Below are 24,448 nucleotides of genomic sequence, written 5' to 3'. Positions count from 1 at the left end.
TTGACTGTGAAAAAGAATCCCTAGAAATGTTTTTTTTAAAAGGGGTACTCAGAGGTCTTGTGAGGAAAACAAGCCCTTCTAGGAAACCACCTGACTTCCAGCAACAAGCCTTTCCAGGGAACCATCTGACTTCCAGTTCAATAAACAGAGAACTTTGGACACCTGGAGAAGTTGTTTACAAAGAAGTGACAGATCAAGATTGATGGAGGTCAAAAGGTTGACCTCCTGTTGTCAAGTTTCACTTTTGAATTGTTTTGAGTTGGGGTTGAACTGTATAAAAAAAAGGAGAGAGCTTCCAAGGGGAGAAGAGAATTTCGAAGGAAGGAGAGAAGACCACAACCTAGCTCAGCTTTCCAACACATCTCTAAAAGACACTGAGAAGTCCTCTGTCAAATTATCTCGTTTCCTGTCTTTGAAAAAAAGCCTGCTAAATTAATTCTCAAAGCCACCTGAAAAGAACGGTTCTAAAAGATCCCAGTGACCCATCTACACGTACTCATAGGCCAGACTGTATGCCATTTCTGGAACACAACATATCTCATCTGCTGTTTCTGCAAGAATGAGCAAGTATTCAGCCCAAGTGTTTTTTTGTCTGTAATAGAACTCCAAAAACAAAAATCCCTTTATTTTTCCAGTTAACTGGGGTGTTTGTGTGTAAGGGGCTAAGGTAAAAAGGGAACTTTAATATTTCAATCTGTGTGTTTATGCTTTACTTCATTACTAGTTAAGACTTGTTTTATAATTAACTGATAATTTTACTGTTTATTAAAGAAACCTGGCTGGTGTGTTTTATTCTGGGATAAAAATAGGTAAAAATAGAGATTGACTGTGTTGATAAGTGGGAAAAAGTTTAAATATATGTTGTGACCTGTGGATCTAAAATAAACAGTGCACTCCTCCCGCCTTGGTTGTAACAGTACGAATGTACAAATTAGAAGCAGGAGTAGACCACTTAGCCTTTCAAGCCTGATCCGCCATTCAATAAGATCATGGCTGATCTGACTGTAACCTCGACTCCACGTTCCTGCCTACCATCAATATCCTTTCGCCCCCTTGCTTATCAAGACTCTATCTACCTTTGCCTGAAAAATATTCAAAGACCCTGCTTCCACTCCCTTTTGAGGAAGAGAGTTCCAAAAACATTTCTCCTCATCTCTGTCTTAATTGGGCGACCCCATATTTTTAAACACTGACCCCCTAGTTCTGGATTCTCCCACAAGGGGAAACATCCTTTCCACATCCACCCTGTCAAGACCTCTCAGGATCTTATATGTTCCAATCCGCAATGCCAGTTTTATGCCTAGGTGGCAAGTTGAAAATATACCTCAACATACGGAGGCAAAAAGGGGAGACATTTTCCTTACATTTGCTTCTTAATAATTTAACAGAAAATCATGCTGTTATAAAATGTGTGTTGTTTTAAAAAGAGACGCTCAATCTATAGAATTTGGTGGTTACATTGTCTTAGTGCCAATGTTAATTATGGCTCGAGAAATATTACTGGCATTTAGTAAATTGCACTTTAAGAGCTGTAGAAATGTTTTTAACAGAGGAAGTATTTCATAATTAGAGTGCTTCATTGCTCCACACTACCACTGATCACACATAAACAGATGATTCAGATCTGATGGACAAGCAAAAATTATTTTCTCAGAGGAACAATAATTGCTTTTACAATTGATCATGCTTATCCTAAAGGCATGGAACACCCATGTAGAAGAGCAAAATATGCAACTCTCAAGTTACTTAAGAATCTACTACAAAAATAAACCAGTGAAAAAGGCTACCTTCTGGAGATCTGCATAGTTCCCAAAGTGAGATCTCTGAATCACTAATGACTGCTATTCATTACAAAGAACAGTACAGCACAGGAACAGGCCATTCGGCCCTCCAAGCCTGCACCGATCTTGATGCCTGCCTAAACTAAAACCTTCTGCACTTCCGGGGTCCGTATCCCTCTAATCCCATCCTATTCATGTATTTGTCAAGATGCCTCTTAAACGTCTCTCTGGTACCTGCTTCCACCACCTCCCCCGGCAACAAGCTCCATGCACTCAACACCCTCAGTGTAAAGAACTTGCCTCGCACATCCCCTCTAAACTTTGCCCCTCTCACCTTAAACCTACGTCCCCTAGTAACTGACTCTTCCACCCTGGGATAAAGCTTCTGACTATCCACTCTGTCCATGCCACTCATAACTTTGTAAATCTCTATCATGTCGCCCCTCCACCTCCGTCGTTCCAGTGAAAACAATCCGAGTTTATCCAACCTCTCCTCATAGCTAATGCCCTCCAGACCAGGCAACATCCTGGTAAACCTCTTCTGTACCTTCTCCAAAGCCTCCACGTTCTTCTGGTAGTGTGGCGACCAGAATTGCACACAATATTTTAAGTGTGGCCTAACTAAAGTTCTGTACAGCTGCAGCATGACTTGCCTTTTTATACTATATGCCCCGACCGATGAAGGCAAGCATGCCGTATGCCTTCTTGACTACCTTATCCACCTGCGTTGCCACTTTCAGTGACCTGTGGACCTGTATGCCCAGATCTCTCTGCCTGTCAATACTCCTAAGGGTTCTGCCATTTACTGTATACTTCCCACCTGCATTAGACCTTCCAAAATGCACTACCTCACATTTGTCCGGATTAAACTCCATCTGCCATTTCTCCGCCCAAGTCGCCAACCGATCTATATCCTGCTATATCCTCTGACAATCCTCATCACTGTCCGCAACTCCACCAACCTTTGTGTCGTCCGCAAACTTACTAATCAGACCAGCTACATTTTCCTCCAAATCATTTATACATACTACAAACAGCAAAGGTCCCAGCACTGATCCCTGCGGAACACCAGTAGTCACATCCCTCCATTCAGAAAAGCACCCTTCCACTGCTACCCTCTGTCTTCTATGACCAAGCCAGTTCTGTATTCATCTTTCCAGCTCCCCTCTGATCCCATGTGACTTCACCTTTTGTATCAGTCTGCCATGAGGGACCTTGTCAAAGGCTTTACTGAAGTCCATATAGATAACATCCACTGCCCTTCCTTCATCAATCATCTTTGTCACTTCCTCAAAAAACTCAATCAAATTAGTGAGACACGACCTCCCCTTCACAAAACCATGCTGCCTCTCGCCAATAAGTCCATTTGTTTCCAAATGGGAGTAAATCCTGTCCCGAAGAATCCTCTCTAATAATTTCCCTTCCATTGACGTAAGACTCACCGGCCTATAATTTCCTGGATTATCCTTGCTACCCTTCTTAAACAAAGGAACAACATTGGCTATTCTCCAGTCCTCTGGGACCTCATCTGTAGCCAATGAGGATGCAAAGATTTCTGTCAAGGCCCCAGCAATTTCCTCCCTTGCCTCCCTCAGTATTCTAGGGTAGATCCCATCAGGCCCTGGGGACTTATCTACCTCAATGCTTTGCAAGACACCCAACACCTCCTCCTTTTTGATAATGAGATGACTGAGACTATCTACACTCACTTCCCTCGGCTCATCATCCACCAAGTCCTTCTCCTTGGTGAATACCGATGCACCTCCACCTTTGATGACCTCGTCCCCAAAAAAACCATGACTCTCTCTCATCCTGGCCATTACCCCGGTACGGCCCTGGTCTCTGCTCCCTTAAGTACAACGGGCACAGACTTGAAAGGATATGGCAGATAACTGGTTTAGCTATCCATCGCCAGATCTGACTGGACCCACTGGAAAGCAAAGATAACCAACCCCAGCTTCTTTTCTCCACTTCAAACCATCTTCTTAAACCCCATTCCCCTGCCCCCTCCACCAATAAGTGCGAGGACTTCTCTGTCATTAAGATTGAGACCAACCTGTCAGTTGCCTCTGCCACGTCCCTCCCTTCCACTAGCCCACCTGCTCAAACTTCCTCTGGTGTTGCACCCTGCCCTAGCCCTGAACTCACATTTTTCTCTAGTTCCTCTCCCATCTCCCCTGCCATGCCCTCTCTGAGCTCATCTTGTCCTCGAGACCCATTTCCTACTCCCTCGATCCTATTTCCACTAACCTGATCATCCAACTTCCCCTTCTGGTGCCCATGTTAGCTGATATTGTTAATGGTTCTCTCTCTTCAGGTGTTGTCCCTATCTACTTCAAATCTGCTGTCATGATCCCTCACAAAAAATCAATCCTTGACTCCACTGCCCTTGCAAACTACCGTCCCATCTCCAACCTCCCTTTCCGCTCCAAATTTCTTGAACATGTTGTCACCTCCCAAATCCGTGTCCATCTTTCCTGGAACTCCATGTTTCAATCCCTCCAATCAGGTTTACGCCCATGCCACAGTACCAAAATTGCTCTTATCAAAGTCAAAAATGACATCCTTTGTGACTGTGACAAAGGTAAACTTTCCCTCTCCCTCGACCTGTCTGCAGCCTTTGACAAGGTTAACCACACCATCCTCCTCCAATGCCTCTCCACTGTTGTCCTGCTGGGTGGAACTGCTCTCATCTGAATTCATTCTTATCTAATTGTAGCCAGAGTATCACTTGAAATGGCTTCTCTTCCAGCTCCCGCAACGTTACCTCTGGTATCCCCCAATGATCTATCCTTGGCCCCCTCCTATTGCTCAACTATATGCTGCCCCTCGGTGATACCATCCTAAAAGCACAACGTAAGCATTCACATGTACAGTGACTTCATCCAGCTCTACCTCACCATCACCTCTCGATTCCTCCACTATTGCTAAATTATCTGACTGCCTATCCCACAACCATTATTGGATGAGCAGAAATTTCCTCCAATTAAATATTAGGAAGACTGAATCCATTGTTTTCATTCCCCACTCCAAACTCCGTTCCCTAGCTACTGATTCCATCCCTCTCCCTTGCAACAGTCTGAGATTAAACCAGTCTGTTGGCAATGTTGGTATCACATATGACCCCAAGTGGAGCTTCCAATCTCATATTTGTGCCATCACCTAAGACCGCCTATTTCCACCTCACCCCTAACTCAGTTCATCTGCTACTTTAAACCTTCATTCATGCCTCCTTTACCTACAGACTTGACTATTCCAATGCACTCCTTGCTGGTCTCCCACATTCTACCCTCGGTAAACCTGAGGTCATCCAAAACTCTGCTGCCCATGTCTTAACTCGCACCAAGTCCCATTCACTTATCACCCCTGTGCTTGCTGACCTACATTGGCTCCCGGTCAAGCAACGTCTTAATTTTAAACTTCTCATCCTTGTTTTCAAATCTTTCCATGGCTTCACCCCTGCTTATCTCTATCATCACTGTAATCTCCTCCAGCCCCACAACCCTCTGAGATATCTGCACTAGTCGCTCTACCATTGGTGGCCGTAAGCTCTGCAATGCCCTCCCTGGGGCGGCACAGTGGCGCAGTGGTTAGCATGCAGCCTTACAGCTCCAGTGACCTGGGTTCAATTCTGGGTACTGCCTGTGTGGAGTTTGCAAGTTCTCCCTGTGTCTGTGTGGGTTTTCTCCGGGTGCTCCGGTTTCCTGCCACATGCCAAAGACTTGCAGGTTGATAGGTAAATTGGCCATTTAAAATTGCCCCTAGTATAGATAAGTGGTAGGGAAATTTATAGGGACAGGTGGGGATGTGGTAGGAATCTGAAATTGGTGTAGGATTGGTAAAGATGGGTGGTTGATGGTCGGCGCAGACTCGGTGGGCCGAAGGGCCTGTTTCAGTGCTGTATCTCTAAATAAAAATAAATAAATAAAAAATAAAAAATAAATAAAATACACCTTCTGCCTCTCTACCTAGCTTTCCTCCTTTAAGACATTCCTTAAAACCTACCTCTTTAACCAAGCTTTTGGTCATCCGACCTGACGTCTCCTTGCATGATTCTGTGTCCTAATTTGTTTTATAATGCTCCTGCGAAGTGCTGTGGGTCATTTTATTATGTTAAAGGAGCTAAATAAGTAAAAATAGTTGTTTTAGTTGAAGTATTTATTGAATAATGGACCTCTTGTGGTGAGTCACAGGAGAGACTCTTTGGCTTTGGGTAGTATGTTGCAGAGTAGAAAAGGTTAGGAACGTAAAGGGGTTGGCATCCACCCATCTTGCGATAGGTCTTCACCTCATATAGCCTTATACCCCATGGCCCCTGCCTCACCATGTGTGTTCTTCTCACAATGACCCACTTACCTGGAAGTAGTCATCCATTTCCCTGGTCCTTTTCACAGGCACCTCTCCTGTCTCCTGCAGCTTAAACCGCCTTCTGCTCATGCTTCACCTGTTCAGTCACAGTCCTCTTTCCCTCCATATTCCTCTCAATTTAATTTTCCATCCCTCATTTGCCACAGAACCCAAGACATAAAAACCTTCCCAGCATAATGGCTTGACTTCAGAGGTTTCCCACCACTGAGCCAAAATCAAGACGTTGCTTGACCAGGAGCCAATATAGGCCAGGGACCACTGGGGAGATGGGTGTATGGGACCTGGTGGGAATCAAGATACAAGCAGCAGAATTTTGGATGTCCTTATGGAGGATGAAAGATGGTAGGCCAGCCAGAAATGCAATGGAAAAATCAAGTCTACAGGCATCAAAGGCATAGATGGAGGATTCAGTAGTAGATAGGCTGAGGCAGGAGCAGAGTCGGGCGATGTTATGGAGTTTGAAAAGATGGCCTTAGTGATGACGTGGATGTGTCTGGAGCTCATCTCAGGTTCAAATATGATACCAAGTTTGCAAACAGTCTGGATCTGATGGAGTCGGTGGCTAGGGAATGGAGTTTCTGGCAAGGCCCAAAGACAACATCGGTCCCAAGAGTTAGTTGGAGGAAATTTCTGCTAATCCAGTATTGGATGTCGGACAAGCAGTCTGCCAATTTCGAAGACAGTGGAGCAGTTCAAGAGATTGGTGATGAGGTAGAGCACAGTATCATCAGCATTCACATGGAACCTGATGCAGTGTTTCCAGATGGAGTAGTTGAGGGACAGCATGTAGATGCGAAATAGGAAGGCGGCCAAAGCTAAAACCTTAGGGGACACCAGAGGTAACAGTGCAGGAGCAGGAAGAAAAGCCATTTCAGGTGATTTGCTGGCTAATAGTGGACAGATAAGAATGGAACTAGGCAAGTACAGCTCCGCTCAGCAAGTGGCAGGGGGGGGGGGGGGTTGGAAGAAGTTGATATGGTCAACTGCAGACAGGTGGAGAAAGACTAGGAGAAATAGTTTACCTTTGTCACAGTCACACAGGATGGGATTTGTGACTTTGATAAGAGCAGCCTCTGTAGTGCGGCAGAGGCGGAATTCAAATATTGAGCTCCGGAAAATTTGGACACGGATTTGGGAGGTGACAAAGTTCAACGTCTTTGGAGAGGAAAGGGAAGCTGTAGATGGGACAGTTGTTTGCAAGGACGGAGGGGTCAAGGGTTTTTTTTTTTGAGGACAGTGGCGATGATGGCAGATTTGAAGGACAGGGGAACAATACCTGAGCAGAAAGAACCGTTAACAACATCAAGGGAGCAGAAGGTCTCATGGACAAGATGAGCTCAAATAAGGCAGGAGGGGAGATAGGAGAGAAATTAAAGATGAGTGTTCAGGGCTACTGCAGAGGGGAACCACAGAGGAAGCTTGGCCGGGTGGGCAAGGGAAGGGAAGAGCCAGACACAGCCAAATGGAGGGTCTCAATCTTAGTGACAAAGAAGTCCATGAGCTCCTTGCGCCTGTTGTTGGAGGTGAGGGTAAAGGAGGTAGAGAAGAGGGGTTGAAGGAGAATAGACAGTAATTTTGGCAGAGCAGGACTCGATAATGCTTTATGTTGTCCAGCCGGATCTGGTGATGAACAGAGGCAATAGTGTCAGGAGACCAGCACATAGGGTGCAGCCCTGGGAGCAGGATGGAGAAGTGAAGGCCAGAGGATAAAAGAAGGAGACTACACAAGGAAATCAGTGAAAAAAACTGTCCTTGGGACATTTCGAAAAGATAGACAGAATGATAAAGGAGGGGCGAGTAGCCCTGATAGTAAAGGACAGTAGTGAGAAAGGATCTTGGATCAGAGGATCAGGAAGTAGAATTAGTATGGGTGGAGATCAGGAATAACAAGGGTCAGAAAAAACTGGTGGGAGTAGTTTATAGGCCCCCGAACAGTAGTTATACTGCTGAACAGAGCATTAAGTAAAAAATAATTGGAGCTTGTAACAAAGGCAATGTAATAATTGTGAGAGACTTGAATCTTCATACAGACTGGACCAATCAAATTGGCAAAGGTGATTTGGAAGATGAGTTTGTAGAATGCTTTTGTGACAGTTTCCTGGAACAATATGTTGTGGAACCAACTAGGGATAAAGCTATTTTAGATCTAGTATTGTGCAATGAAGCAGGGTTAATTTGTAATGTCATAGCAAAAGATCCGCTGGGAAAAAGTGATCACAATACAACTGAATTCCATATTAAGTTTGAAAGCGACATACCCCAGTCTCAAACATGAATTGTAAACTTAAAGAAAGCCAACTACACAGGTATGAGGGGAGAGACGGCTAAGATCCATTGGGTAAATAGATTAAAACGTATGGTGGTAAATAAACAGTGGGAAACATTTAAAGAAACAGTTCAAAGTGGTCAGCAAAAATATATTCAATAAAAACTCAGCAAGAAAAATCCATCTGTGGTTTACTAAGGAAGTTAAGGATAATATTAGATTAAAAAAGGCTTATAATGTGGCAAAGAATAGCAATAAGCCTGAGGATTGGGAGTATTTTAGAAACCAGCAAAAGACCACCCAAAGTTGATAAAAAGAGAAAAAATAGATTATGAGAGTAAACTAGCCAGGAATATAAAAGCTGATCATAAGAGATTTCACAGGTATATAAAAAGGAGAGGAGCTAAAGTAACATTGGTCCCTCAGAGGCAAAGACAGGAGAAATTATCATGGAGAATGAGAAAATGGCAGAAATATTGAACAAATATTTTGCGTCTGTCTTAACACTAGAAAACATAAATTGCACACCAGAAATAGAGGGTAAGCAAGGGGCTAATATGAGTGAGGAACTTTAGGTAATTAATATCAGCACAGAAAATATATTGGAGAAACTTAAGGGTTAAAAATCCAACAAATCTCCAGAACTTGATGACCTACATCCTAGAATTCTAAAAGAGGCAGCTGCAGAGTTAGTGGGCTGGATTTTATGGGCTCAGCTGAGGCGGGGGGGGGGGGGGGGGGGGGGGAACCATAGAATAGCGACGGGTGGTGGGGACGGAGGGCCCCCATTGCCAAGCGATTTTGCCAGGTGTGGGACAGACCGATGACTGCCATCTTGCCCAGAGGCTAATTGAGGCCCTTAAGTGGCACATTAAAGGCCACTTAAGGGCCCCTTCCCACTGCCATTAGTACCTAACTATCGGCGGAGATTAGAGTACAATAAGGAAGTCTTGCTACAATTGTACAGAGTTTTGGTGAGACCACACCTGGCGTACTATACGCAGTTTTGGTTTCCATATGTAAGGAAGGATTTACTTGCCTTGGAGGTGATATTGTAAAGGTTCACTAGATTAGTTTCCAGGATGAGAAGGTTGTCCAATGATGAGAGGCTGAATAATTGGGTCTATACTCTCTGGAGTTTAGAAGAATGAGAGGTGATCTCATTGAAACATACAAGTTTCTGTAAGGGCTTGACAGGGTAGACACAGAGGTCATTTCCCTGCCTGGGGAATCTGGAACATGGGGGCATAGTCTCAGGATAAGGGAACAATCCTTTAGGACTGAGATGAGGAGAAATTTCTTCACAAAATAGGAACATAGGAGCAGGAGTAGGCCATTCAGCCCACTGACCCTGCTCCGCCATTCATTATGATCATGGCTGATCATCCACTTCAATGCCTTTCTCCCACACTATCCTCATATCCCCTCATGCCATTTGCATTTAGAAATCTGTTGATCTCTGCTTTGATCATACTCAATGACTGAGCTTACACAGCCCTCTGGGGTCGAGAATTCCAAAGATTCAGAACCCTCTGAGAAATGAAATTTCTCCTCATCTCTGTCCTAAGAGGCTTCCCCCATATATTGAAATTGTGTCCCCTGGTTCTAGGCCCCCCAACCAGGGGAAACATCTTACCTACATCTATCCTGTCTATCCCTTTAAGTATTTTGTAAGTTTCAAGGAGATCACCTCTCATTCTTCGAAACTTTAGAGAATACAGGCCCGGTTTCCCCAATCTCTCTTCATAGGACAGTCCCGCCATCCCGGGAACAAGTCTGGTGAACCTTCGTTGCACTCCCTCTATGGCAATAATATCCTTCCTAAGGTAAGGGGACCAAAACTGCACACACTACTCCAGGTGCGTTCGAACCACTTACCTTCAGGAGCGGAGAGCAGTCGGACCTGTATGGAAACACTGAGAACCTGGAGCGGATAAATCCAGCGCGGGGCTCGGGGCCTTCACTTACATTCAGGAGCGGAGAGCAGTTGGACCTCTTAAGGCGCGATGGAGTTTTGAACAAAAAAAAGCCAACAGTGACGTCACAGGAAAGCTGCAAGGTGACTGGTTGGTGAGTCACTGCTATTAGGGAACAGCTCGAAATAGCTGGGTAAGTATCTCAGGTAAGAAAGGTTTACAGTTTATTTTCATATATAGTAAGTAGTGTTTTTTAGGGAGTTCTGTAATAACGAGGACCAGGGAAGAAGGGCCTCGAGTAACTGATATTATTTGATATTAAAATCTTCCAAAAGGTTTAATTTAAAGGGTTAAGCCATGGCAGGAGAGCTCAAAGCCGTGGCGTGCTCCTCGTGCTCTATGTGGGAAGCTGGGAACAATTCCAGTGCCCAGGACCAGCATGCATGCAGGAAGTGTCTCCAGCTTGATAGGTAAATTGGCCATTAGCAATTGCCCCTAGTATATGTCGATGGTAAGGAAATATAGGGACAGGTGGGGATGTGGTAGGAATACGGAATTAGTGTAGGATTAGTATAAATGGGTGGTTGATGGTCGGCACAGACTCGGTGGGCCGAAGGGCCTGTTTCAGTGCTGTATCTCTAAACTAAACTAAGCTGCAGCTCCTGGAAGCCCGGGTTTCGGAGCTGGAGCGGCAGCTGGGGACACTATGGAGCATCCATGAGGTGCAGAGTATCGTGGATAGCATGTATAGAGAGGTGGTCACACCGCAGGCTCAGACCCCACAGGCAGGAGGGAAATGGGTGACCACCAGGCAGAGCAAGAGGACTAGGCAGGTAGTGCAGGAATCTCCTGTGGCTATTCCCCTGCAAAACAGATATACTGCTTTGGATACTGTTGGGGGGGGGAATAGCCTCTCGGGGGAAAGCAGCAACAGCCCAATTCGTTGCACCACGGTTGGCTTTGCTGCACAGGGGAGGAGTAAAAAGTGTGGGAATGCAATAGTTATAGGGGATTCAATTGTAAGGGGAATAGATAGGCGTTTCTGTGGCCACAAAAGAGACTCCAGGATGGTATGTTGCCTCCCTAGTGCTGGGGTCAAGGATGTCTCAGAGCGGTTACAGGACATTCTGAAGGGGGAGGGTGAAGAGCTAGTGGTCGTGGTACACATTGGTACAAACGACATGGTAAAAAAAAGGATGAGGTCCTAAAAGCAGAATATAGGGAGTTAGGAAGTAAGTTGAAAAGTAGAACCTCAAAGGTAGTGATCTCAGGATTACTACCAGTGCCACGTGCTAGTGTAGAAATTGCAGGATATATCAGATGACTACGTGGCAGAAGAGAGGGTGTGAAGGGGAGAGTTTTAGATTCCTGGGACATTGGGACTGGTTCTGGGGGAGGTGGGACCAGTACAAACTGGACGGGTTACACCTGGGCAGGACCGGGACTGATGTCCTAGGGGGAGTATTTGCTAGAGTGGTTGGGGAAGGTTTAAACCAGAATGGCAGGGGGATGGGAACTCTTGCAAGGAGTCAGAGGATGGGGGAACAAAGACAAGAACAATAGACAGTAAGGGGAATAAGAAAAGTGATAGGCAGAGAAATCAAGGGCCAGAATCAAACAGGGCCACAGTGAAAAATAGTGAGAAGGGGCCAAGTAATGTTAAAAAGACAAGCCTTAAGGCTTTGTGCCTTAACACATGGAGCATTTGCAATAAAGTGGATGAATTAATCGTGCAAATAGATGTAAACGGGTATGATGTGGTCGGGATTATGGAGACATGGCTGCAAGGTGACCAGGGATGGGAAATGTACATCCAGGGGTATTCAGTATTTAGGAAGGACAGACAAAAGGCGGTGGAGTTGCATTGCTGGTTAAAGAGGAAATTAACGCAATAGTGAGGAAAGATATTAGCTCTGACGATGTGGAATCTGTATGGGTACAGCTGAGAAACACTAAAGGGCAAAAAATGTTAGTGGGGGTTGTATATAGACCCCCAAACTGTAGTGGTGATGTTGGGAATGGCATTAAACAGGAAATTGGAGATGCATGCGATAAAGGAACATTTGTTATTATGGGTGACTTTCATCGGCATATAGATTGGGCAAATCAAATTAGTCACAATACTGTAGAGGAGGAATTCTTGGAGTGTATACGGGATGGTTTTCTGGACCAATATGTTGAGGAACCAACTAGAGAACAGGCCATCCTAGACTGGGTATTGTGTAATGAGGGAGGAATAATTGACAATCTAGTTGTGCAAGACCCCTTGAGGATCAGCACCATAATATGATAGGATTCTTCATCAAGATGGAGAGTGACGTAGTTGATTCTGAGACTAGGGTCCTGAATGTCAGTAAAGGAAACTACGAAGGTATGAGGTGCGAGTTGGCTATGATGGATTGGGAAAAGTTACTTAAAGGGATGACGGTGGAAAGACAATGGCAAACATTTAAAGAGCGCACGGATGAACTGCAACAATTGTTTATTCCTGTCTGGTGCAAAAGTAAAACGGGAAAGGTAGCCAAACCATGGCTTGCAAGGGAAATTAGAGATAGCATTAGATCCAAGGAAGAGGCATTTAAATTCACCAGAAAAAACAACAGGCCTGAGGACTGGGAGCAGTTTAGAATTCAGCAAAGGAGGACCAAGGGATTGATTAAGAAGGGGAAAATAGAGTACAAGAGCAAGCATGCGGGGAACATAAAAACAGATTATAAAAGTTTCTATAGGTATGTGAAGAGAAAAAGATTAGTGAAGACAAATGTCGGTCCCTTACAGTCAGAAACAGGGGAATTTATTATGGGGAACAAAGAAATCTGTCTTCTGAATTAAATTCAACTTTTCACAATTAGCACTTTTGGTCTGCAGTGTGGTTTTATAGATGGTTCGGAATTTGCATTGCTGGTACATCACTCAAAAGAACTTGTATGAATGGTTTCAATTGTTCTTTTTTGCAGGATTAAGGAAGTGGTGAAGGATGTAAAAAGGATTGCTGACTGGTGAAAGGTGCAACAAAGGCTATTAATGTGCAGGGGACATATGTAAGTTTTCAGGACAGGGAAATGGTCACCATAATTGTTGTGCAAATTAACTCATCCTTTGCATCTCTTGCTACAAGGTTTTATGGTTACTTTCCTTCTTCTGTTGCTTCCTTGCCTTCATCATGGCCTTCCTCATTCAATAAGGCTGTTGGTGCTCCTCTTAGAACCATAGAAAAGTTACGGCACAAAGAGGCCATTCAGCCCATCATGTCTGCGCCGGCTGAAAAAAAAACTAGCTGCCCAATCTAATCCCACTTTCCAGCACCTGGTCCGTAGCCTTGCAGGCTACAGCACTTCAGATGCAGGTCCAGGTACCTTTTAAAAGAGTTGAGGGTTTCTGCCTCCACCACCAAGCCGGGCAATGAGTTCCAGAAACCTACCACCCTCTGGGTGTAAAAGTTTTTCCTCATGTCCCCTCTAATCCTTCTACCAATCACCTTAAATCTGTGCTCCCTAGTAATTGACTACTCTGCTTGGGGAAACAGGTCTACTCTTCTTCCAAGAGTTCCTCTACCCAAATGGAACTGACAATAATAGCATCCATGATAAGCAGAAATAGAGCTTACTGTGGCTAAGTAATGCAAAATTGTCAGAAATAAGTGAACTGGAAACTAGAAATTCTCCTGGCAATCCAAATGGCACACAGCTCCTCTGATTCAATTTCCTGCCGCTGAGTTCCTCTTTAGATTCTGCCTCAGTAGCTCAGAGAGGCCAATCCCACTTGATCTTACTGGTGGGTTGGGCATTGGGCAGAACTCCTGTGATTTTGAGTTAAAATGACTCCAGGGTCCTAACTGTGCATCGGACACTGATTTTCATGTATTCACAAGGCACCAACCTGTCTGTCAGCCTCAGCCAATTAAAATAATTGCACGAGTAAAACGGCAGCCAATGGGAACACTCTACAGTGTTTTAACTGCATGCACCCTTCCCATCAGACGGGGCAGGGTTAAAAGTGCCCCCAGATTGTCCGGAAGTAGAGTAAATGACAATGCAATTCCATTGTGCCATGATAGTAATAGAATTTGATCCAGTGTTTTTGAATAGTACTTTTTTATGGACTTACGAATAATAATCCTTTTGGTGTACTTTAAAGGGCTCATCCTCAAAGAATTGCACTCAAATTCTGTTTGGTTTCGACAAAAATTCTGTGAATTTGTTCTTTCTTGGCAATTCTGTCTATTTGATCAATAGTAAATCTTCACAAACTCTCTCACAAAACATTTCATGAAAGAGGACTACATGGTGTTCTGATAGGTATAGAATATTTAGGATTTGAAAGGGTTAACTGCTAAAGATCTTACTCAAATGTGACAGCTGCAGGAAAAGATTCATTAGGCTTTACATTTCACTTCAAGTGTGAGCTATTAAACAAGGAGCTTAATGTAAAATCAATAAACCTCCACTTTCTAATTGAAATGTAGTTCTGCTATGGATGCAGCTCGATTGCAGTGTCAGTGAAAAAGGATAGACCTTGCTACAAGACACATCATACTCAACTTTATGGTTCTCCTCCCCTATTCCCACTGCTTATTTGAGACAACACAACATGATTTTGAGACACTGGTACTTGTTCAACCTTGAAAGGCTTTAAATGACAACATTTCTGAAATGGTGGCATCACTTTCTGGAACAGTTTGATAAAAATTATTAGGAGCAAGTCATCTGAAATATTTTAACTACACAGTCAAACCACAATGACAAGTTATCAGATTATTTAAACAGGAGATCTGCCTATTCTTGGAAACATTTGTTGTTCTGTGAAACAAAATGCTTGGCGCAAACCTCTGAAGTTGAATTCCATCAATTACTCAAGCAGTACTCCCACATTATCAACAGGGTCTTCCTGTACCTTAACTCCTAATTTTCAAATATTTTCCGCACAAATCCACAACAAAATTCCTATGTTGTTTCTCCTGCATTAACTGCAAGGTAATGTGTTTGGAAGCATTGCTCCCACTTTATGATGCCAATAAACTCATTAGAGTACATTAACCCTATATATCCTTCATGCTGCTTAAATGCAGAAAGGTATCAATTTTTGTGTTTCGAGTTTTGTTCTCTAACTTCTGCGACAGAGTCCACAGCCGGCTTACTGCCAGGTTAAACTGGACAGAACATTGTGGCTCCACATGTAGCCATGCTAAATTCAGAAACATACAATAGTCATTTTAAATCAAGGAGATGGAGAATGTTGATGATTTACCAATTTTATCTACATTGTATCTAAACAGACAATATATAGAATATTTATAGGCATGGGAAGTTTTCAATAAGTAGCAGTTTCAGCGACATAATCACGTAGTTGCTTTGAGGCTTTCACCGCTAATAATACCAGCTTTTAACTAGTCTGCACACTAATGGTCCTAAAGCTGTGAACTGTTTGCTTAAATCAGTATTGACACACACAGTGACAACGTGAAACACCTGGATTTACTTTGAAATGACAAAGGTTCCTGTAACACCCTAAGAATTGTCAGTCATTGCTTTTGTACTATTTCCCTTGCTACGACCAGCCTTCACCTGGTCCGACTGTAACAGGGTTTTATTTTTAAACACACTGTTTTTAGCTCTCCCTTGGTGAATCCTTGTTCAGCGCTTTCCAATTATAAGGTAAAGAAATGAGCACAGACCTTCTTAGGTTTAAAGGAAGTGAAATTTTAATTCAACTTAAATTCTAACTCGGTTGACACCTTCGGATACATGGCACACCCACGGTAGCATGCATACGTGATACGCACATGCAAATAGAGACAAAAAAGAGAAGAAAAATAATGTGGAAAGATTTGAGGCAATATCTTAAGAGTTTGTTACGGTTCTTCAAGCTCACTGTAGAGTCCTTTTGTAGGTTGATCTTGCTTTTCGTTGGGGCCCAGTATTCTTCTTAAACCTTGTTCACTGTAGGAGACTTTTCTCTCTTGGGGTTCATGTATCTTCAGTGGGTTTCAGTTCCGTGAGAAAGAGATGGGTGCAGACAGGAGGTGAGAAGGCCCTTTTCAGTCCAGGAGCTAAGAGCTTTTTGCCAGTTCAAAAACTGTCTCTACAACTTAGAATTCAGCATGTTGGCCAGCAGGGTGGTCATGTGACTGACTGGTTTGACCAGGCCTGCTCTATTTATTGTATGGGAGCAGGGGATAGCTCCTTTGTTCCAACACTTTCTGCTAATATGCAAAAATGTCTTTCCGGCCTGGGGCCTGGCAATTCCTTGTAACAGGCCTTCTCTTCTTCCCAGCAACAATTTGAAATTTAATGTCCATGTGGCAAAATTAATGTGCCTCATTCTTGGCAGGTGGGGGCCTGCATGACACCCTATTGATCAGTTGGAGTTCGTTTATCATGTTTGGCATTATCCCAGAGGGTAACCTGATCAACAGCAGCAAGTCATTAGGAACATACTACTAAATTTTCCTCAGTACCACCTATATTGAAAGGAATGGCCCCAGCATGCTAATAGGAATTGTAATCTAAATGAAACTAAGATTTAAATTCAATTTACCTTTTCAATGTATATTTTAAATTGACAGCTTTTACCATTATCCACGTCATTCAGAGTGCTGCTCATTTAAATGTACAATATCTTTGCAAAATCTTGGTCACATGTTATACTATTGAGGGCATATTCACCACCTTCCCAGGGTAACTAGGGATGTGCAAAAATGCTGGCCTTAGTCAGCAATGCCCACATGCCGAGTATGAACTGTAACTGAATTGTGTCCCTTTATATTTTTTGTGGCTTAATGGACACATGCACAAATATTATGCTTTCATAATGCAACTAAATCTATTTTCAATTTCTGAGGTCATATTAAGATTGGAATTAGGCACATGTACACAACTGCCTTAATGCAGTATTTTCAGAGCTGTTACTTCAACAGGATTTAAAAATAAAACAAGCAAAAAACATTAGCTCTATCACACCTTACAACATATCCCCTCATGGGAGTCAACCGGCTACAAAAAGAGCATTACACTGTTTCTCCACCCACAGTGCAGCTCATCCCCCCCCCACCACCTCCCCACAAAGTTATGATGATGATTGGCGGGTTACTGTAATGAGGTGGGTACACAATAGGAGCGTTTTAAAAGATTTTGAATTATAACCTTTGCAGGATGTAGAAGGTCCCAGAACCACTTGAAGACTGTCAATCACTATTTTTGTAACATCACCAAGAAAAATAGCTCGCAGACATTAGTGTTTTAAAACAGTTCGACCATTAAACATAATACCAAGGTGAACTTCTAAAACTTTCAAAGTTTGCAGGGCAGAACTCAGTTAACTTTTAGTGCACTATTGGCAAGGTTTTCTGGGGCTTGTTTTCAACCAAATGCCAATTTGTTCTGAATGTTGTTCCAGCTCCCAAATGAATGGTGAGAACATAGAGGCTGAAGAATAAATGAAACCTAAACATTGTTAAGTTGAAAAGTAGGAAACAAAAGGTTAGAACATGTATGAGAATCTATTAGTTAGAAAAAGAGTAAACTTAAAAATAGGGCAGAAAGAATGACAGAATTGTGAAGAACAGGGCAGGCACAGGTAATGTTATGAAGTAAAAATTTTTTCCATTTGTTCGGGGATGTGGACGTCGCTGGCCAGGGCAGCATTTCTTGCTCATCCCTAATTGCCCTCGAGAAGGTAAGCTGCCTTCATGAACCGCTACAGTCCTTGGGGTGTAGATACACCAACAGTGCTGTTTGGAAGGGAATTCCAGGATTTTGACCCAGTGACAGTGAAGGAATGGCGATATAGTTCCAAGACAAGATGGTGTGTGGCTTGGCGGGGAACTTGAAGGTGGTCATGTTCCCATGCATCTTCTGCCCTTGTCTAGGTGGTCGAGGTCACGGGTTTGGAAGGTGCTGTCTAAGGAGCCTTGGTGAGTTGCTGCAGTGCATCTTGTAGATGGTACACACTGCTGCTATTGTGCGTCGGTGGTAGGGGGAGTGAATGTTGAAGGTGGTGGATGGGATGCCAATCAAGCGGGGTGCTTTGTCCTGGATGGTGTCGAGCTTCTTGAGTGTTGTTGGAGCTGCACCCGTCCAGACAAGTGGCGAGTATTCCATCACTTGTGCTTTGTAGATGGTGGTGGACAGGCATTGGGAGACAGGAGGCGAGATACTCACCGCAGTCTCTGACCTGCTCTTGTAGCCACAGTATTTATGTGGCTGTTCCAGTTCAGCCTCTGGTCAATGGTGACCCCTCAGGATTTTGATAGTGGGGATTCAGCAATGGTAATGCCATTGAACGTCAAAGGGAGAAGGTTCGATTCTCTCTTGTTTGAGATGGTCATTGCCTGGCACTTGTGTGGCGTGAATGTTACTTGCCACTTATCAGCCTAAACCTGGATGTTGTCCAGGTCTTGCTGCATATGGACATGGGCCACTTCAGTATCTGAGGAGTCGCAAATAGTACTGAACATTGTGCAATCATCAGTGAACATCCCCACTTCTGACCTTAAATGGAAGAAGGTCATTAATGAAGCAGCTGAAGATGGTTGGGCCTAGGATACTACCCTGAGGATCTCCTTCAGTGATGTCCTGGGACTGAGATGATTGACCTCCAACAACAACAACCATCTTCCTTTGTGCTAGGTATGACTCCAACCAACAGAGAGTTTTCCTCCCAATTCCAATTAATGCCAGTTTTGCTAGGGCTCCTTGATGCCATACTCTGTCAATTGCTCCTTTGATGTCAAGAGCAGTCACTTTCACCTCAGCTCCGGAGTTCAGCTCTTTTGTGCATGTTTGGACCAAGGCTGCAATGAGGTCAGGAGCTAAGTGGCCCTGGCGGAACCCAAACTGAGCTTCAGTGAGCAGGTTATTGCTGACTGAAGTGCCGCTTGAATGCGCCGTCAATGACCCCTTCCATCATTTTGTGATCTTATAGTTTAGAGTGATGATGTTTGAATAGCCTTTTACTGTGGATGAACTCTGAAGTTACTAATTTAGTCAGATCAAGAAGAGAGAGATATATCTCTGAACATGTCAGCAGTCTTAGGGTGAACAAGAGACAGCAGACCTCTGGCTGAAATGCATCTTTCTGCTGAAAACAATGCATGATACATTCAGGTTTTATTATTGTAAATATAGTCAATCACAGACAGGTTCTCTGTTTGCTTGACAAGCTTGGGGGTGAGGGGTCCGATCGGCGATCACTGACATCAGGGTGTGGGAGGGTAGTCTGATCTTCAAGGGCCCAATTCTGGGGTTGGGGTGGGGGGGGGGGGGGGATATTTTGATTGTGGTTGTGGGAAGCTTGGGGCATTGGGAGGAAGCACTCCTGCTTCTCCTGGCCCACAAGGAGTACTCCCCAAGATTGCCCTCACCTTGTTGCAGTTGCTAAGTTTCCTGATGACCTGGGAGTGGGTTGGCTGTTCATCCTCTCTTGCCTGAAGCTGGAGGTCGGCAGGTTGGAGCCAGCTTCCTGACATGCTTCCATTTTTTGGGAATTTAACCCCCTCTCGCATACCCAATCTTATGTGCTTTCCCACATGAAAACTGCTCCCAATGTCTTTCATGCACACACTGTACTGACTGCGCACATTTCATTTGTATTACATTCTTCTCCAGAGACTTTCAATCAAACTAATCGTCTTTAAAGGTACAGTTTGAAAATTTCATGGATCTTGTTATTGGAGTGTCAGAAATATTTTACAAAATGTTAATTCAATGGGACACAGGCAGTGGAACATCAATACTTGTGCCATAAACAGATGGAATGCTAGTTATTGTCCCTCACTTCCTACTTTAGGGTCTCAAGCAAAGGGAATTGGTCATTTTAAAAAGAAAAAAAACTATGGCCAATTTTCAGTGGTTGATAAACAATGTCATTGTTAAGAGGCTTAGCCACAAGTTGTCTATCCAAAAATTAAGTTCCTCTTCCCTGGAACCATTCTTGGGAATCTTTCCTGCATTCTCTCCAATGCCTTCACGTCTTTCCTAAAGTGCGGCGCCTAGAACTGGATGCAATACTCCAGTTGAGGCCGAACCAGTATTTTATACAAGTTTAACATAATCTCCTTGCTCTTGTACTCGATGCCCCTATTAATAAAGCCTAGGATAATGTATGCTTTATTAACCACTCTCTCAACCTGTCCTGTCACCTTCAATGACTTATGCACATATACACCTAGGTCCCTCTGCTCCTGCACCCCCTTTTGTACCCTTTATCTTATATTGTCTCTCTGTGCTCTTCCTATCAAATTAATCAATTCACACTTCGCCGCATTGATCTTCATTTGCCACTTGTCTGTCCTTCCACCAACTTGTCTATGTCCTTTTGAATTTCTACACTATCCTCCTTAGGTCATTAATATATATCAGGAAGAGTCCCAACGCTGACCCTGGGGAACTCCACTACAAACCTTCCTCCAGTCTGAAACACATGCATTAACCACTACTCTCTGTTTCATATCATTGTCAATTTCATATCCATGTTGCTACTGTCCCTTTTATTCCATGAGTTATAATTTTGCTCACAAGTCTGTTGTGCGGCACTGTATCAAACACCTTTTGGAAGTCCATGTACACCACAACAGCATTACCCTCATCAACCCGCTCGGTTACCTCTTCAAAAAACTCTAGCAAACTAAATAAAAGGATTTTCCTTAACAAATCCATGCTGCCTTCCCTTAATTAACCCACATTTCTCCAGGTGACTATTAATTTTGTCCTGAATTATTTTTCCTAGAAGTTTCCCCACCACCGAAGTTAAACTGACTGGCCTGTAGTAGCTGGGCATATCTTTACACCTTTTTCTGTACAAGAGTTTAACATTTGCAATTCTCCATTCTTCTGACACCACCCCTAAGTCTAAGGGAGCGTGGAAAATTATGGCCAGTGCCTCTGTAATTTCCACTCTCATTTCTCTCAGTATCCTTGGATGCATCTCATCCGGTCCTGGTGCCTTATCAACTTTAAGTACAGACAGCCTATCCAATACCCACTCCTGATCAATTTTAATTCCTTCTAGTGTATTAATAACCTCCTCTTTCACCGTGACCTAGGTAACATCTTCTTCCTTGGAAAAGACAGATGCAAAGTATTCATTTAATACCTCAGCCATGAACCCTGCCTCCATGCAGCGAGTGGTTAGGATCTGGAATGCACTGCCTGAGATCATGGTGGAGGCAGGTTCAATCGAGGCATTCAAGAGGGAATTGGATTGTTATCTGTAAAGGAAGAATGTGCAGAGCTACGGGGAGAAGGCCTGGAGTGGCACTAGATAAACTGCTCTTTCGGAGAGCCGGCACAGACACGACAAGCTGAATGGCCTCCTTCTGCGCTGTAACCATTCTGTGATTCTCTTACATGGCCTTTATCCCTTATAAAACAAAGTAAATCGCTGGAAAGCTGGTTAGCAAAATCTTAAGAAAATCTTAAAGAAAAGGATTGTGTTGGATGGGTGGAAGAAAAATGTAAGAATTTGGCATGCCAAAGCCTGATTTTACTCAATGTACAATGGTCTAAAATTGACTTATCTTGTCGAATTAAATGGGATATACTTAAGTCTGCCTGCACTGATCAGAATCAGACTCCTTGATCATAGAATGATTTGACAAGACGACCACAACATGTATTTAGTAGAATAAAAACAAGAAAATCTGGAAATACTCAGCAGGTCTGGCAGCATCTGTGGAGAGAGAAGCAGAGTTAACGTTTCAGGTCAGTGACCCTTCTTCAGAACTGGCAAATATTAGAAATGTAAAAGGTTATAAGCAAGTAAAGCAGGGGTGGGGCAAGAGATAACAAAGGAGAAGGTGCAGATAGGACAAGGTCACAGAAGGTCGTGGAGCAAAGGCAAACAATATGTTAATGGTGTGTTGAAAGACAAAGCATTAGTACAGATAGGGTGCTAACGGACTGAAAATTGAACAGCCGCAAGTACAAACATGAAAAAAAGTGGGTAAGCAAACTGAACAAACTAAGATGAAATAAAATAAACACAAAAAAATTTTAAAAAGGAAAAAGAAAAAAATAACTAAAAATGAAAGTAAAATGGAGGGCCCGTCATGCTCTGAAATTATTGAATTCAATGTTCAGCCCGGCAGGCTGTAGTGTGCCTAATCGGTAAATGAGATGCTGTTCCTTGAGCTTACGTTGATGTTCACTGGAACACTGCAGCAATCCCAGGACAGAGATGTGAGCATAAGAGCAGGTGGGGGAAGTGTTGAAATGGCAAGCAACCGGAAGCTCGGGGTCCTGCTTGCGGACTGAGTGGAGGTGTTCTGCAAAGCGGTCACCCAGTCTGCGTTTGGTCTCTCCAATGTAGAGACCACATTCTGAGCAGCGAATACAGTACACTACATTGAAAGAAGTACAAGTAAATCGCTGCTTCACCTGAAAGGAGTGTTTGGGGCCTGGGATAGTGAGGAGAGAGGAGATAAATGGGCAGGTATTACACCTCCTGCGATTTCAGGGGAAGGTGCCGTGGGAAGGGGATGAGGTGGTGGGGGTAATGGAGGAGTGGACCAGGATGTCACGGAGGGAACGATCCCTTCGGAATGCTGACAGGGGGAGGGGAAAATGCGTTTGGTAGTGGCATCACGCTGGAGGTGGCGGAAATGGCAGAGGATGATCCTTTGGAAATGGACGTTAACTCTGCTTCTCTCTCCACAGATGCTGCCAGACCTGCTGAGTATTTCCAGCATTTCTTGTTTTTATTTTAGATTTCCAGCATCTGCAGGATTTTGCTTTTATTATGTATTTAGTAGAAATGGACAGCCAAATCAACATAAATTAGAGATAAATTAGACTTTGTGAAAAGTAAAATGTACATGTACTGAAGTTGTCATTTTCAGCCCAAGTTTGTTCAGAGATTGCTGCTCCTTATAGTGAAGTGTTTGTTGTTTTTTGTCTCAGAAGATTTTAATTCGGGAATAATGGCAAAAACTAGTGGACCAGAAAATATTCATTTTTTATGGACTGGACTCGTAATTTACAAAACAATGGTTTAATCTGGAAAAGTCACAAAATGCACTTAAACCCACAACTAAAGTCACCACTAAGAATGCCATTTGGTTTCTGTCTTAGTCCTTGTAAAGTGATTGATGTAGTCAATGCTTCAATGATGCAGTGTGAATGTGGGCAATAGGAAGTGGCAAGAAAATGGTAATTTTCATTGAAAAACAAACCTTTTGTTGGGTCAGTTTTATGATGGTTGCGGAGATGCTTGGTATGTTCACAAAAGAATAGGACTCAGCCAGAAAATGGGTTAACAGCTCACTTACGCTCTTAAAATTACTCATCTGCAGATCTTTCAATCCAGCAGCCATACACTTTATCAAAATATAATTAGGAAGGAAATTTCTGGTTGTTAAATAGCTGTAGTGATATCAGGTAGGTAATGTTTGAAACACGATCTGCTAGCACTATAAATGAGATTTTGGATTACAGACCATTATTATTGCTGTTTTCTAATGGTTGAACATCAGCAGAATTCGGAGAAAGTCAGCACCATGTTGCGCAACTAAGGTACTGGAAATTTAAAACCTTTCAGTCACCAAACTCATCACTATCATGAAATTTTCCAACTAACTGAAATCATCAGATTTGAATGTCAGAGAACTCTGGGCAAGACATCTGGCACAATATCTATTACCATTGTGACAATGAACTTCTCTAAACACCCACTTAAGATTAGCCCTCTGAATACAATATGGCTTACCCTCGATTTTTCTTCTAGTCTTGTCATCATTACTATTGTGACAGTCCTTTGCTCCCATACCATTCGCCAAAAATCACTGAGTGTTTCTGGAAGTGGACCCTGGGTGGCAATGTAGGCATTCTGTTTCCTGTACCCATCAATGTAATTGGCATTGAGGTAGTCACTGCCTGGTACCCCTGTATGAGTAGACAACATTTGTTAAAATAGTTTCGAGACACCAAGCAAAACCTTTTACTGTGGAAAAAAAAATTAGCAAACCTTTTCAGAGGAAAGAGTTATACACCATGTGAAATCACTGCAATGTACACTCAAATAACACAATGCATTTTGATTTTTTCCTATATTTTAGCCTCTACTCTGAAAACCAGCGATTCATTGCAACAGTTTCTTTTCCCCATTGTGCCAGGCAATTACTA

The 24,448-nt window shown here is 43.3% G+C and overlaps 1 protein-coding gene across 8 annotated transcripts in view; it reads right to left on the bottom strand.

Annotated features, from left to right (window-relative positions):
• The window catches only part of ptprfa (protein tyrosine phosphatase receptor type Fa), a 634,875-nt gene that overhangs the window by 58,993 nt on the left and 551,434 nt on the right, over positions 1-24,448 (bottom strand). For all 8 annotated transcript variants that reach the window (XM_068036905.1, XM_068036906.1, XM_068036908.1 and 5 more), the window contains one exon: positions 24,033-24,208. In XM_068036905.1, the coding sequence (XP_067893006.1) occupies positions 24,033-24,208 (176 nt within the window). The remainder of the gene's footprint in view (positions 1-24,032; positions 24,209-24,448) is intronic.

The sequence above is a fragment of the Heterodontus francisci genome, chromosome 8 (genome assembly GCF_036365525.1).
Source record: "Heterodontus francisci isolate sHetFra1 chromosome 8, sHetFra1.hap1, whole genome shotgun sequence".
Classification (NCBI taxonomy): Eukaryota; Metazoa; Chordata; class Chondrichthyes; order Heterodontiformes; family Heterodontidae; genus Heterodontus; species Heterodontus francisci.
Note: the sequence above shows the minus strand (reverse complement) of the source record. Positions and strands in the feature narration are given on the sequence as shown.